Source organism: Panicum virgatum, chromosome 2K (genome assembly GCF_016808335.1).
Source record: "Panicum virgatum strain AP13 chromosome 2K, P.virgatum_v5, whole genome shotgun sequence".
Classification (NCBI taxonomy): domain Eukaryota; kingdom Viridiplantae; phylum Streptophyta; class Magnoliopsida; order Poales; family Poaceae; genus Panicum; species Panicum virgatum.
Window position 1 is genome coordinate 11,394,638 of NC_053137.1, and position 14,141 is coordinate 11,408,778.

General features: G+C 45.3%; 2 protein-coding genes across 4 annotated transcripts; one reads left to right on the plus strand and one right to left on the minus strand.

Moving 5' to 3' along the window:
* Positions 1-3,201: 3,201 nt before the first annotated feature.
* LOC120666304 lies at positions 3,202-7,584 on the minus strand. 3 transcript variants are annotated; one of them, XR_005671662.1, is made up of 7 exons: positions 6,934-7,584; positions 6,505-6,556; positions 5,807-5,927; positions 4,791-5,709; positions 4,474-4,625; positions 4,106-4,183; positions 3,202-3,571 (listed from the first exon to the last, which is right to left on the minus strand). XR_005671662.1 is itself a non-coding variant. In XM_039946123.1 (7 exons), exons 2-7 carry the CDS (start codon positions 6,523-6,525, stop codon positions 3,449-3,451), a joined length of 570 nt encoding a protein of 189 aa, XP_039802057.1. In that variant the 5' UTR covers positions 6,526-6,556; positions 6,934-7,385; the 3' UTR covers positions 3,224-3,448. The 3 variants fall into 3 exon arrangements, 2 of the variants coding, with proteins under 2 accessions (XP_039802057.1, XP_039802063.1); XM_039946123.1 differs by having other exon boundaries at positions 3,224-3,571; positions 4,481-4,625; positions 5,628-5,709; positions 6,934-7,385; XM_039946129.1 differs by having other exon boundaries at positions 3,224-3,571; positions 5,628-5,709; positions 6,934-7,385.
* A 1,230-nt stretch (positions 7,585-8,814) lies between these two features.
* On the plus strand, positions 8,815-13,206 carry LOC120666285 (IAA-amino acid hydrolase ILR1-like 9). The gene is made up of 6 exons (XM_039946103.1): positions 8,815-9,249; positions 11,366-11,491; positions 11,729-12,043; positions 12,283-12,411; positions 12,482-12,908; positions 13,004-13,206. The coding sequence occupies exons 1-5, from the start codon at positions 8,902-8,904 to the stop codon at positions 12,854-12,856; spliced, it is 1,293 nt and encodes a 430-aa protein (XP_039802037.1). The 5' UTR covers positions 8,815-8,901; the 3' UTR covers positions 12,857-12,908; positions 13,004-13,206.
* The last annotated feature ends 935 nt before the right edge of the window (positions 13,207-14,141 follow it).

Genomic DNA, 14,141 nt, shown 5'->3' on the forward strand with positions numbered 1-14,141 from the left:
GCAAAATTTGCTGAGAAAGATTTATGTGACTGATAATTTGATAGAGTTAAAGTTAAGCATTGCGTGCACAAGGTGTATTTCTTCTGCCAGCAAGTAGGACCAACTGTGCTTATTCAGTTATTCTGCACGTGATACGCATTCTGCTAACAAGTGGCTGGCCGGCCTAAAGACACGGTAAACAGTGGACTGGGTTATTAATTTATTATCTTTACCAACATTGAGATTACCATCCGAGATTTGTAATGAAGCATGGAAGTACTTAGGGGGATAAACACAACGATCCAAGATTCTAGTAGGATTTTGATTTTCAGTTTGGTGGCAAACTGCGTGCTGCCACTCCACTCCGAAGCCGCCTCCGAGGCTGGGCCGCGCTAATTCGCGGGCGCGCGCTGAGATCGTTCCGAGCGAGCGATTCCTGACAGTCCCAAACTTTCTAATTTCAGAAAGTTTTAATTTCCACAACTTTCTATTTCTGGAATATCATATTTTATATACATAATTTAGACACCTAGCTTCTTGTTGATAACTTCTTACAGAATAATTTTGTTGCACAACTTTTTACGATATACACACCATATAGTTATAACTTCAGGAACAAATTTTAAATGATAACTTAGTAGAAAATTATCATATATTTGTATAACTTGCACGCATAATTTTTTCACAACATTATCGCGTGATAATTTCATATCACAACTTTTGTGTCATATGTAACTTATACATGTAACTTTTGTCACAACTTCCTTAAAGAAATGTTGTTAGCTAACTTATAGACGTAATTTACAGACATAAATAATATACACCTAAGCAATCGGCGGCGGATCCAGGGGGGCTCCAGCCCCCCTAAGCTCACATAATTACACGTAAAACACTGTAGCAAAAGCATGAAATCACCATTAAATCTTCACACAAATTCACATTTCCATTGTTTCAGCCCCCCTTAGTTCTCATCCTGCATCCGCCACTGTAAGCAATAACAGTATAAAAGATAATTGAATAACGAAAAATGGAAAGGAAAAGAGGTCCCACGTCTGGCGAGGGCACATGCGTGCGCAGTCCGCCGGTGCGTGCGTGCATCGCTTGCTAGGAGCGATTCTAGCGAGCCAGCACAGAATCAGCTTTGCGTCCGAGGCTTCGACTCATCTCCTTCGACCATGGCCGCCGCCGCCGCTGCGTCTCCTCCTCCCCGTCCTACCCATACTACTCTGCTTCCGCCTCTCCCTCGCCTCGCCGGCGCATCCACTAGCGGCCCGAGCTGGCGTTCCAGGAGCAACGCACCAGCGAGCTCGTGCGCGCCGAGCTCGACGCGATCGGCGTGCCGTACAGGTGGCCCGTCGCCCAGACCGGCGTCGTGGCGACCATCGCTGGCGGCGGCGGCGACGGGCCGGCCGTCGCGCTCCGGGACGACATGGGCGCGCTCGCCTCGAAGGTCCGTATGTTTCTTGGCTCCGATGTGTTCCGGCGCGGCAGTGCGCGCTCGGATGGCCCAGACGGTCTCTCCAGTGATGCTCAGGAGAATTTTCTTCCATGCTTCTGATTTTTCTCTGAAATGGTAGGCCACGGTTGGAGTCTGAGAGTCAAATTGATACTTTTTTTCCTTTTTGCGCTTCCATAACATGAATTTGCAATTGATCTGAGATGTACCTAGAGGTGGTAATATGTTATGGTCAATCTAACATGACCCTTAATTTTTTTAATTCAAAATTATATAATGATTAGTCCGGTCCTTAGATTCTCCGGCCCAAATTCTAAGGCCCTTTACCACCACTCCTAAATGTAAATCAAACATATTATTATATTATTGAGGAAAGAAAAATGGACACAGACAAATTTTGGCAATAATATATTGTTGAAATCTTCTCCGATTATTGTGTCTCCTCAAGCCATTGAGTTGCACGGCCTTCGAAGAGGTGAGCGTCCATGCATATATGTGAGCATCTACATTTGTACTTTGTTTCAAAAAAAAAAAGGAGTTACACAGCATGCTTCTAAAACAAAAGCAAATCAACAAATTCGGCTGGAAGAGTCCATGTCAAGATGCAGAAGGGACGTTAGGAGTAGCAATCCCACACGAACCAAAGACCAACCTGTAACGACAGTACTGTAGGTTCACATAATAAGGAAAAGTTGCCTAAGGTCAATTTCAGTGGGAGTGTCATGTACATTAAATTTGCTAATATATACCAATAATATGAGGAAAGAGAAGAGAGGAGTGTCATCACCATAACACTCTACTGACACAGTTATTAAAATTTCAGTCTAGATAACTGTGTCGATGACACTCCCATTGAGACCGGTCTAACAGCCTTACCCCTTTGGGGTTGAGATGTACTCGCGCACTCCTTTTTCTCCTCGAATGAGCAGTCACAAATTCAATGGACGAGATAGTAGCGCACTAGTTCTTTACGTTACTAGCCTAATAACGATTCTCATTTAGTTTCCTTCTTGATGTGGCCTCACTGGCCAAAAGGCTTGGCTTTTAGCTAGGACTAGTAAGATGCTCGTGCTAACATCACGGCTAAATTTCATATGTACACCAAACAATATATTTGATCACAATTACCACATTTCACAAACAAATAAATGATGGCTTGTACAAGTAGACATATAACTGATTTGTTCTTCATATATATGGACAGAGCAGCCATTAGATTAAATATATTACACATTTTTGGATATTTAGCAAACCTGAGGCCTAATTGTTCACACAAGCAATGAAAGCACTAACTCTTGAGGCCTTGATACAGCACTGGATGTAGCTCAGAAACTTGCGTCAACAAATTTGACGCAAATTTCAGATCAGTAACGATGGTGCAGATTAGTGTTATGCAGAAAAATGACTGAGTAATTGGTGCCATAGCATTCCTCTAGAAAATTACATACTATCTGAAATCCACTTCAACACTCCTTTCTAAAGTCTGGAGTGCATACTTTTTTTTTCAAAACTATATATCTCAAATCTTACATTTGTACGGAGCAATAAACAAGAGGCACGTCGGCAGGTACCCTTACCTCAAAAGGCTCGGCTCACCACATATTTGTCTATTCAAAATACAAAACCTACAGTCAAATAGAGATCTTTCTTACTGAAAGTGCCAAGGTACAGATCTTTGTTTCCAACAACTCTGCCAATCCGAGACTGCCATCTTGATCAAATTACCAAATCATACGTGGAGGTACTGAGCAAGCAGAGAAAAATCATTTTTTGAAAACAGCCATCACATTGCATATTTTTTAAAACATCTATGTGTATTTCACATGAAAAGATACAATGTATATTGATCCTGTCAAACCATTACAAATAGTTCACTGCGCATATCATGCATCCGCTTGGTCCTGTCAATAAAAAAGCAGGCGTGCAGCTCGTGATGGATTTTCAATCTTTGTGCATGAACAGACTGCGCAGAGCATTGCCGACAATCAGCCGCTTTGTTCCAAAGAAAGTATTCTAGGGATTTATTATTGCCTGACGCTTTACTGGAGTCCCAGCAAGGCGATCACCCTTCTGATTGAAAGCAACAACAGATGGCGTTGTTCTTGTCCCTTCAGCATTCTCGATGACCTTTGGGTTCTGCGGTCATTTGATTGCAGATTCAGCTAGATAAATGAGGGAGACAGTATAGTCTATGGTGCAGATAATAAGAGCAAGAAAACCAGCGAAGAAAACAAACAGTATAGTCTATGGTGCTATCAAAGAAATCCCCAATAAGCAAACAGGTGAATGACAATTACTTCTCAGATGTAGAGCCAAGATACAAAACAACACTGGAAAAAAATTAGAATTTAGATGCTTGATGCGCTAACAAATTGAGCATAAACAAACTAATTCATCCCAACAATCTAATTTGAGCCACCCATATGTAATAGATAACTAAATTTAAAAGGCTTTCTAGCATGACTTTGGCATTTGAGTCTGAATATTGTGTGTGGTTTTGAACATACAGTCATATATATCTAGTCTTCCACTCTGTTCTTAAGGCGTGAGGCGTCTGTGGCGATCCCACCCCTCTAAGGACGCCTAAGCGCGTAAGGCGCGTGGCGAGGCAACGCCATAGACATATGTTAGAATACTATGACAACATAATTTAGTACCACACATACATACCTTTGTTGAGCTGTTGTAGCACCCATTCTCCCCTTTGCTGCTGCTCTTTCCATCCATTCTCTTCTCCCAAGTAGCAAGCTACACAAATAATGAGCAATGAATCAATCAGCAAGACTAACAAAAGAAATTAAGTGCAAAAACTGGACACTGTCAACAGGAATGCATGAACACACAACACAGCAATACAATCACACGGCATAAGTGCATAACTAACATCATTAGTTCAGTACATCAGCCCATAAGTTTAGAGCCTGGTGGACATAATTAATAGTAGTTCTAGTCCACAATTTCAGACTCTAGTACTCCACATTAAATAAGACAATATAAGTAGTGCACAAAAGCAGCATGATGTAAGTCACATAGCTTACATGTCACCTTATCTCGATCCTTAGGGTCTGCCCAGTACCCATACTCCCAGCCCGGATCATTTGACTTTGCTGGTCTTCGTTTTGGATCAGTCTTGGGATCATACTCTGCTGCCACAGAAGCTGGACTCTCCATTGTGTTGTTGGCTTGATGGCTGCAGTGTAAATAGAACTTTAATAAGCTAATCGGCACTGTACTTTGTTTATTGATTAGCTAGAGCTAGCACAGCACAGGAACTACATAAGCAGCAGAGCTGAGAGCAATCTGCCCAACCATCACACAGGCACAATAGAGCAGAGAAGAGGGCACTGGAAATTACCTGGCCATAGGAGAGGGCTGGCGTCGTGGACCAGCAAGGCCGTCGTGGACCAGGCGACCAGTAGAGAAATCCTAGCGGACCAGCTCTAGGCTCCAAGCGTCGCTCTCCACAGATCAGAGGGGCAGCGCTGCAGGGGCGGAGGGGCAGCGCTGGAGGGGCGGTGGAGAAGCAGAGGGGCTGTGGCCGGTAGAGAAGCAGAGGGCAGAAAAGCAGCAGTGGAAGGGCGAAGGGGCCAGGGGCGGATGGGCCGAGGATGCGCCGCCGGCTGCCGCGACCCAAGCTCCAGGCGCCGCCGAGGATGCGCCGCCGGCTGCCGCGACCCAAGCTCCAGGCGCCGCCCTCTTCTCTTCCAACCCTATCCACAGGTCAGCTCTCCCTGTTTCCCTCCCAAATTGCGTCGATTGCAAGCTTTGTTGGTGGCCGGCCTCTATTTCCCACTCGATTTCCCGCCGCTCGGTCTTTTCCCGCTCGATTTCCCACCGCTCGATCTGTTCCCGCTCGCCTCCCCTCTTTCCCGCCTGGGGCCTCACGTATGGCGCCCGCCTCATCCAATTGGACGCCCAGGCGACGCCTATAGACACCTAGACGACGCCTTCGGCGCAAGGCGGACGCCATACGCAGTCGGCCAAGGCGAAGCAAACGCCCAGGTTGCCAATTGCGCCTTGTCGCCTAGGCGACGCCTAGGCAACGCCTTAAGAACAGAGGTCTTCCATATAAACTGAAGTGAATTAAACATGGATTCTATATACTTCTAAGACTGAACTCGATTCAGGGTTCCATGTATGTATGTTCTCCATGCAGTACAGCACTTGCTTTGAAGCCAAAGTTCAGCCTTACCTTTGTATCAATACTTGAATCATAACTTGAAAACGAATTAATATGATTTGTCTGATTCCCACATGTTTATGAAGAATAGAACCTGATAGGGATCACCAGTTCAGTCAAATTCGTTAAAATTAGCCTAATACTTAAATCATTAAGGTAGCCTAATACTTAACTAACACACGTCCACAAACCTGTACAAACTCCGATCACTTCATATGCTATGTTCTCACCCTCTCTATTAAAATCAAGCCAAAGCACCAGCCTCTGGCACCTCCTAGCTTCTTCCAAAGTATGTATTATAGCCTGCTTGTCCTGCATTTTGAAGGAACAAATTCATGAAGAGAACTGAAGTGTAAATAAACCAAAATGTTACACTAACATCATGACATGCCACGGTTGATATCTATGAAGAAAATAATCTCAATACGTGGACAACATGTAAGCCACGAATCCTATACCAAGAAACTGAATAGTAGAATCATGCTTCTCATTTATCAAGCCAATCTCAAAAGAAAGAATACGTGAATCAACTGGAGAGCCTAATTCTAATGCAATTTAGGGATCACCATTTCAGTTCAGCTAGAAATGCCCTAAACGTTGAAACTGTTTATTGCAGCAGAACCTGCAATCTTGGGGAGACGACCAAACCAATCCAGGAAAAAAAAACACCAACACAAGTGGTCTGCGACTGCAAGCCACCACAACGTCGGCCTTGATCCCTAAATCCAATCAACGTCGGTCTTGATGCTAATGCCAGGAACATCAATTAGGAAGCAGACCATACTTTTTATCGATGCTCTCCAAAGAGACCTAGATAGAGTACTAATCGAACAACTGGATTCCATACCAAGCATCATAATATTAGGAAGCAGACTCAAAATATTTTTACCTCTGGGTTGATGTTGTCCATGCCAGGAGATGTTAGGAAGCAACACCAAGTTCTGCAAAATAAAGGATAATTAGGAAGCTATTCAAATAAGAAAATCATCTGCTTAGCAACAGTATTCATGTTAGGAACTGAAGTCATGGTTAATCCCAACAAAGAAACAGGTCACTGTCAATATGGCAAGATATATTTGGTGTTGAATTCATGCAGGGAAGCAGCAAAATTAATATCTTACAGTTTTGTGGACAACAAGTATATAAATGATGCTAGTATCAATCTTTTATTTTATTTTTTTCATTCATCAGGTAGTGGTAACAACTAAAATTTGTAGCCAACGGTGGCGAGTAATATCTTGTACCCTAAATTCATTGACAAAAGTAACCTACGGTTTCATGAAAGACTAAAATGATGTCAGCCACTGTAGCCCTTTACCTATCATAACATAAGCTTTGTTCCAAGGATTGCTATGCAGGATGCTTTGTTCAGGATTGCATAGCATAAGCATGAAGCATTCGTTGTTCCAAGGCGCCGCCGCCTCAACCACGCACCGGCGAGGTCTGTGCGGCCAAAGTCGCTGGCGGAGTCTCGAGCGACGACAGTTGGGAGGAGCTGAAGCGGAAGAAGGAGCAGGCCGCCGGCGCACGAGCATCAGGCCGCTAGCTCCTTTTACTTGGTCACTCATGCCGCCGGCGCAGGAGCGGGAGCTAGGATGCGTCTGCACCAGGGCGGAGGAGATCTGTTTTGGGCGAGGGAATCGTGGCTGGTGTCGGGGGCGTCCGCGGCGCTAGCATCCGCAATCGCAGGAATCCCGGTGGGGTGAGCACGGATCCGCGCGCCGGCAGCGGGATTCGCGGCAGGATGGTTGTGGATCGACGGCGCTCCCCAGGCTCGCACTGGACCAAGGGCGGCGGCGCCCGAGACCGGCCGCCCCGAGATACGGCGGCGGCTCGCTGCCCCCAGGCCGGCCGCCCCCAGATTCGCCGGTGGGAACCGCCCTCGAGGAGCCGTGATTTTTGCGTGGGTACATGCGGGCGGGTAAGCGTCGCGGGCGGTGAGAAAAAAAAAATCAATTTGGGCGGAATCATTTTCCTTCGTGCGTTTTTTCAGTCCGCCTCTAGTGCTGTCAAGCAAATGACCTTACACGTGGATCCTCAAAATGATTTTTGTGAGAGGTATAGTTAAATTAATTTTGGTGAAAATTATTCTCAATTCTTTTATCATTTATAGTATAGATTATAGCATGGTTCAACTTCCCGGACGGGAGCCGTCGCGGTTTCCGCGGCTCCCGTTTCTCGTCCCGACTCAAAAACGAGAGACCGATCGGGAAACGCCGGAAACTGGTAGGAAACGCCGGAAACCGCCCGGTTTCCCGTTCCCGGACTTCACCGGGAAATTACTTCCCGACGGGAAGTTAAACCCTGGATTATAGTATAGATTTGAGAAGAACTGAAATTGGGTACGGCTGAAGAGACGAAACGCAGGAAAGTTGTTCGATGATGCAGCAATGACACCGACTATTGTTTGTCCATTTCGGGATCTACTCGTGCCCAAATTCAGACGCCATCTAGCGCTGTAGAAAATAAAGGGCGCATACCAAAATCCTATCTGATATTTCTGCTTTACCGGCTAGGCCGATGAAATTTCATTATCATAAAAAAATTCAACTTTGATTTAAATTCGTGGGCAGTTGGCTCGTCCACTGACCAAGAGAAAACGACCCACACAACCCTACTAAGTACTAAATAAAAAATTTCACATCCATGCTGTTGACAGGTTCAAAGAGGAGCAAAAAAAAATCCTGCTTTATCTGTAACTTTATAATATGTTAAATGGTTTGCGGACAAGAAAGTGGCCTTTTCTTATTAAGTTTGACAAAAAAACGGTTTTTATCTATTACTGCCGATGGAATCTTGATAAATCCGAAAATTCTGCTTTATCGATAACCTCCTGTAGAATTTTGCATGCTAAGAACAATTCCAGACTCTAGTAGACCCTCTAAATAAACTCTCATCTTAAATTTGGAAGATGAAATAAAAAAACTACACTCCGCGGCGCTTTTTTTTTTTTGACAAACTAGCAGAGCTCTATTTAGCGGAGGTCTTCAAATCTCTTCCTCCATCCTCCATTCCAGGAGTTTTAGGTAGCCCCATATCCACCGACAAACATATTCCACATTTTAAATTAAAAGAATAGGAATAGATTTAGAGATTACTGTTGGAGTTAAAATAAAAAATAGTCTTTAAAAATAGAGGGAGCCCTAACTAAAAAATAGAGGGTCTGGTTTTAAGGTATTGCTGGGATGCTCTAACGCGACCGATCAAAGCTGTCCTTTTTAGTCTCGGCCGTTTCGGCTTCACCACTCGACGCCGTCTCCGAGTGATCTCCTTCCTTCCGCCCGCCATGGCCGCCGCCCGCGCCTCCTCTAGTTTCCTCCTCCTGCCACTACTGCTCTGCTCGCACCTGACGATCGCCCTCGCCTCGCCGGCGGGGGAGCTCCTGGGCGAGGCGCGCGCGCCGGGGTTCGCCGCGTGGCTGCGCGGCGTGCGCCGGCGCATCCACCAGCGGCCCGAGCTGGCCTTCCAGGAGTACCGCACCAGCGAGCTCGTGCGCGCCGAGCTCGACGCGATCGGCGTCCCGTACAGGTGGCCCGTCGCCCAGACGGGGGTCGTGGCGACCATCGTGGGCGGCGGCGGCGGCGGCGTGCCCGTCGTCGCGCTCCGGGCCGACATGGACGCGCTCCCCTTGCAGGTCCGTTTGTTTCTCGGTTCTGATCTTGCGCGCGCTCGGATGGCAAGACGACCTCTCTCTAGCTAGTGATACTCAGGAGAATGTTCGGCCTTCCATGTGGAAATTGCTTTCCTCTGAACTGTAGGGTCTGATTATATTGGAGTCTGAATCAATTTTTTTTTGAAACGAACCAGACAGAAGAGCTACCGATTATATTAAAAAGAAGATGCAGTCTAGACTAGGCAATACAATAAAAGGGAAAAAAACAACACGAGTAATTTGGATTGGGACATCAACACATGCTCAACTCAACTATCGGTCGGATTGAGACATCGACACGATCCGCAACAACTCTGGCCCACCGGATTGGGACATCGACACAAGCCACGTAAACACTCCACACTCCACGCTACTCAGACACAGCCACACACTAGCCGGTCTCCACTCGAGCGCCATCCCTGCAGCGCCCAAACCAGGGCCGCCACAACTTGCAACCTTCTTTTTTTCTATTTTCGCTTTTTGAGAAAGAAGCAAAAGAAAGAAGAGGAAGAAACTCCTTGTCACAGCTGAGCGACGAATGCCGAACCACCACGCCAGAAAATGCCCGATGTCGCCTTCAGGAAGGACACAACACTAGAAGTGCCGTCGACAACGACCCAAGAAGGGTTGGATTTTCATCCGCATTTTCAAAGGACGGTGAGGGCTAGAGAGGATGCCTCCAACGAGGAAGCGGCGCCCTCAGACGTCGCCATCCAAACTTTCGCCAAAACCTCAACCGGCCTAGCTGCGAGGAAGCAGTCAGAGCAAAAGCGACCACGCAGACGGCGGCACGAAGAAGAAGCCGATATTGTCAGTTACGCCACCATGGCTCAGCTAACGCACCTCCGCTTGGGTGCAAGTCAGCCACACCACCATAGTGTCGTTGACAAGCACCCGAGCAAGCCACTGCCGGCCACGCCACCACGACGCCGCCGAAGCACCTCCGCAAAGCCTTGCAGGCCACACGCACGTCGCAGTCGGAGGCCGCCGAAGGGGGCCTGGAGCACCATCACACCGCAAGACGCGACGGAGGAGCATAAGACTACGACCCCCACCAGCGAAGAAGCCACCACCCCAGCATCGGGAACGGCTGGGAAACACCGGGAGAGCGTGTATCCGGCCGCCATCCGAGCGGATCCGTCCAGCTCCGGTGTGGATCTGGCCGCCGACCACGCCCACGGCGCTACAGCAAGGATGAGGGGAAGGAGGGAAGGGGTTGGGGGAGGAGGAAGAGGAGGGAGGAGGGGGGGGGGCGAGCTAAGGGCCCCGCCGCCGCCCTCCTCGCTTCCCGCCGGGCTTCCGGCGAGCAACTCAGGCGGCGGCGAGGAAAGGGGGCGTGGGAGGCGGGTGACGAGGCGGGGGGATGGGAGCCGCCCGTGTCGCCCCCAACGGGATGACGCGGGGGAGAAATGTTGGGCTGTTCCTAGTCTGAATCAATTGACTTGCATTGCAAGATGATGCATCAGTTTCATGAAAATAGGATCATAGAACATGATAATGATATAGTTGGTTTCATCATCAGAATTTTTGATTTGTAATCATCTACCATCACATTCTCTGAATACATCGTAAGTCAGGTCACTTGGATTTGATCTGCAATGTGCAATCTATCTGATAGAATAAGACCATGTTTAGTTCCCAAAAATTTCCTATAGTACTCATCACATCGAATCTTTGGACACATACATGGAGCATTAAATGCAGTTGAAAAAATAACTAATTACACAGTATAACTGTTTCATACGAGATGAATCTTTTAAACCTATTTAGTCCATGACTAGACATTAATTGTCAAATAACAACGAAATGTACTAAATTATCAAAACCTAAACTTTTCTCCCAACTAAACAGAGCCCAACAAACCAAGATTCTTGCCACGACAACTCCCATGGTACCAAATAAAAAATTGCCAAGGTCAACTAAGAGGATAAAAAAAATGCTTGGATCATTTGCGATAGTTTGCATTGCATTCATGAATATAAATTCAATGTATTCTGTAAGGCAAACAATCAAACCTATTACACTCTTTTATTAACGTTTGCAGAAAACATACTACTCCAGGTATGGTTGTTTGGCTTACTATGGTATCCTTTGGCAGGAATTGGTAGATTGGGAATACAAGAGCCAGGAAAGTGGGAAAATGCATGCTTGTGGACACGATGCGCACACAACAATGCTGCTAGGAGCTGCTAAGCTACTTCAAGATCGGAAGGGTGACTTGAAGGTATTATGTTATTGAAATGTCTGGTTAATTTTTAAATGTTGCAGAACATGGCCGGATTGTTCTTTACTATATACTATCAGGAAAATAGAAGTCAGTATGCTATGGTATATATGTACTCGATAATTGGAGACTTATTCTTGCCAAGGTTTAATTTTCTTTTTTTTTCGCTTGTGGTTATTAGATCATATATGCAATACATGCTCGTGTAATATGTGTGGATCTTGTTCTCTTCATTAGGGTACTGTAAAACTTGTATTCCAGCCAGCAGAGGAGGGCTATGGCGGGGCCTATTACATCTTACAAGAAGGCTGTCTTGATGACGTGTCAGCCATATTTGGCTTGCATGTCAGCCCAGACCTTCCATTAGGTTCCGTTTCATCCAGGCCAGGACCCTTCTCTGCTACATCAGCTCGATTCATAGCAATCATGAATGGAAAAGGTGGACATGCTGCAGTACCCCAGCAGTCCATCGATCCTATTGTAGCTGCATCCACTGCCATCCTCAGTCTTCAACAAATTGTCTCCCGGGAGATTGATCCACTCCAGAGTGCAGTAAGTGATCGACTTACAATCTTTTTTTTTTTGAAAGAGATACCCAAGGGAGACCCCTGAAGTTTAAGGTGCCGCACCCAGGGTTTGAACCCTGGGCGGAGCCTCCCGGCCAGTGGCCTTTGCCACTGCTCCATGAGTTCCTCGGCATCGACTTACAATCCTATTTTTATGTATGAATTGTGCGGAGATGCTGAAAGTGAAAGATAGGTTCCTCAACTCCTTGCCGTTGAAACTATCAGGTGCTATCTATCACTTTTCTGAAAGGAGGAGAAGCTTTCAATGTTATTCCGGAGTCTGTGACATTTGGTGGCACCTTGAGGAGCCTGTCAAATGAAGGTTTATCATATCTCAAGAAGAGGATCAGAGAGGTAAACTCATCTCAAACCTGAACTGCGTAGCTTCTGCTACTCGTACAATTGATGTGTGCTTCTATGGAAGATTGTAGAAGGACAGGCAGCGGCACATCACTGTACTGCCTCTGTGGACTTCATGGAGGACAAGATGAGGCCATATCCTGTTGTGATCAATGATGAAGGGATGTATGGTCATGCTAAGGCGGTGGCTGAGAGATTTCTTGGTGAAAAGAACGTCAAGGTTTCTCCCCTGGTAATGGGTGCCGAGGATTTTGGGTTCTATGCTCAGAGAATGGCGGGCGCCTTCTTCAACATTGGAATCCGCAACGAGAGCACGAAATCAGCAGTCCATAATCTTCACTCCCCGTACTTTGAGATTGATGAGGATGTGCTTCCCGTGGGATCTGCATTCCATGCTGCCGTGGCAATTGAATACTTGAAGAAGCATGAATCAACATGAAACAGAATAGGAAAAGGGATATAGGAGCTATGAATCCTCTTCATTCATGCAGGTGACTTGAAGTTTCTTTTATCTGGATTTCCTACTGCCTTGCAATGATTTGTGAATGCAGAATGCCACTTTCTTATTTTAATAATTTTTTTGCAGGTTCGTCAAGAATATTGGACTTGTTGAAGACCCACCATTTTAGAAAATGTAAATAAAACTTCATTGAGGAAGAAAAATTGGTTGCAAACAAATTTGGGCAGTAGCATGTTGTTGAATTATCTTGTACATCAGAATGACCATTACTCAGAGTTTTGGCACAGAGAAGGAGCTAGCTGTAAAATAACAGAACCAACCCACTATATCTACACCCTTGAGTTAAATTTTAAAAGAATAGAAAAAGGCAATGTGAATATTAAAGCAAAATATATGGATCTTCTTTTCGATGAAGTAGCACATCAGAATAGATGCTTGGGGTCTAGACACTTGAAAGAGGCGAACATAGAAACTACTTAGTTCTGAAATGCCAATGGGATCAGAAATGCCTTCACAAAATTTATTTTCTACAATGCAAGAACAGGAAAGGATGCTCTCAAAAATAATTATGTCCTAAACAAGAAAGAAATATCTGAAAATAAAATTTGTGTACCATGGTTTCTGTTATAATGTGTTCGACTGTAAACCTGGTAAAGCTGTAATAAAATGAAGTCATTATTTGGGAAAAATTCACAATACCATTTTCGTGCCCAATTTAAACCTATGCTTATGAGGACATCACATGCCAATATTAAAATAATTTCATTCATGCTAATTGTGAAACACTTCTCAATGATTAATTGGAGACAATTGTATTTGGTAGCAAACGAACAACAGTTATTGATCTTTTAGAATTTTCTCAAATACCTATGTATTTTTAGTCTAATAGTGATATTTTTCGAGATTTATTCGCTAAGTGATCAACCATATTTTTGATAAATAATTGTTGTGCTTCTTGGTTGCTAATTTGTCCTCAGAGATTATCCAAATTGGATTACAAAACCTCTGGCTACTTGAGAAAAATTATAAGAACTCAATAACCATCTGCCAAAAAATTACTACTAGAAATCCAATTTTTCATGACTTGGGCGTGGCATAACTATGTGATGTTGATGGCGATTTTATACCATTAAAGTATCTTTTCTACTTCCATCGGCAAGAACACCGTCCTGTAAGATAATAGGAGTACAAATAATAACCGTATGCACGATAATAATAGTAGAAACCAATCTCTAATCAGGGTTAACCAAACCGGTGGGAACCG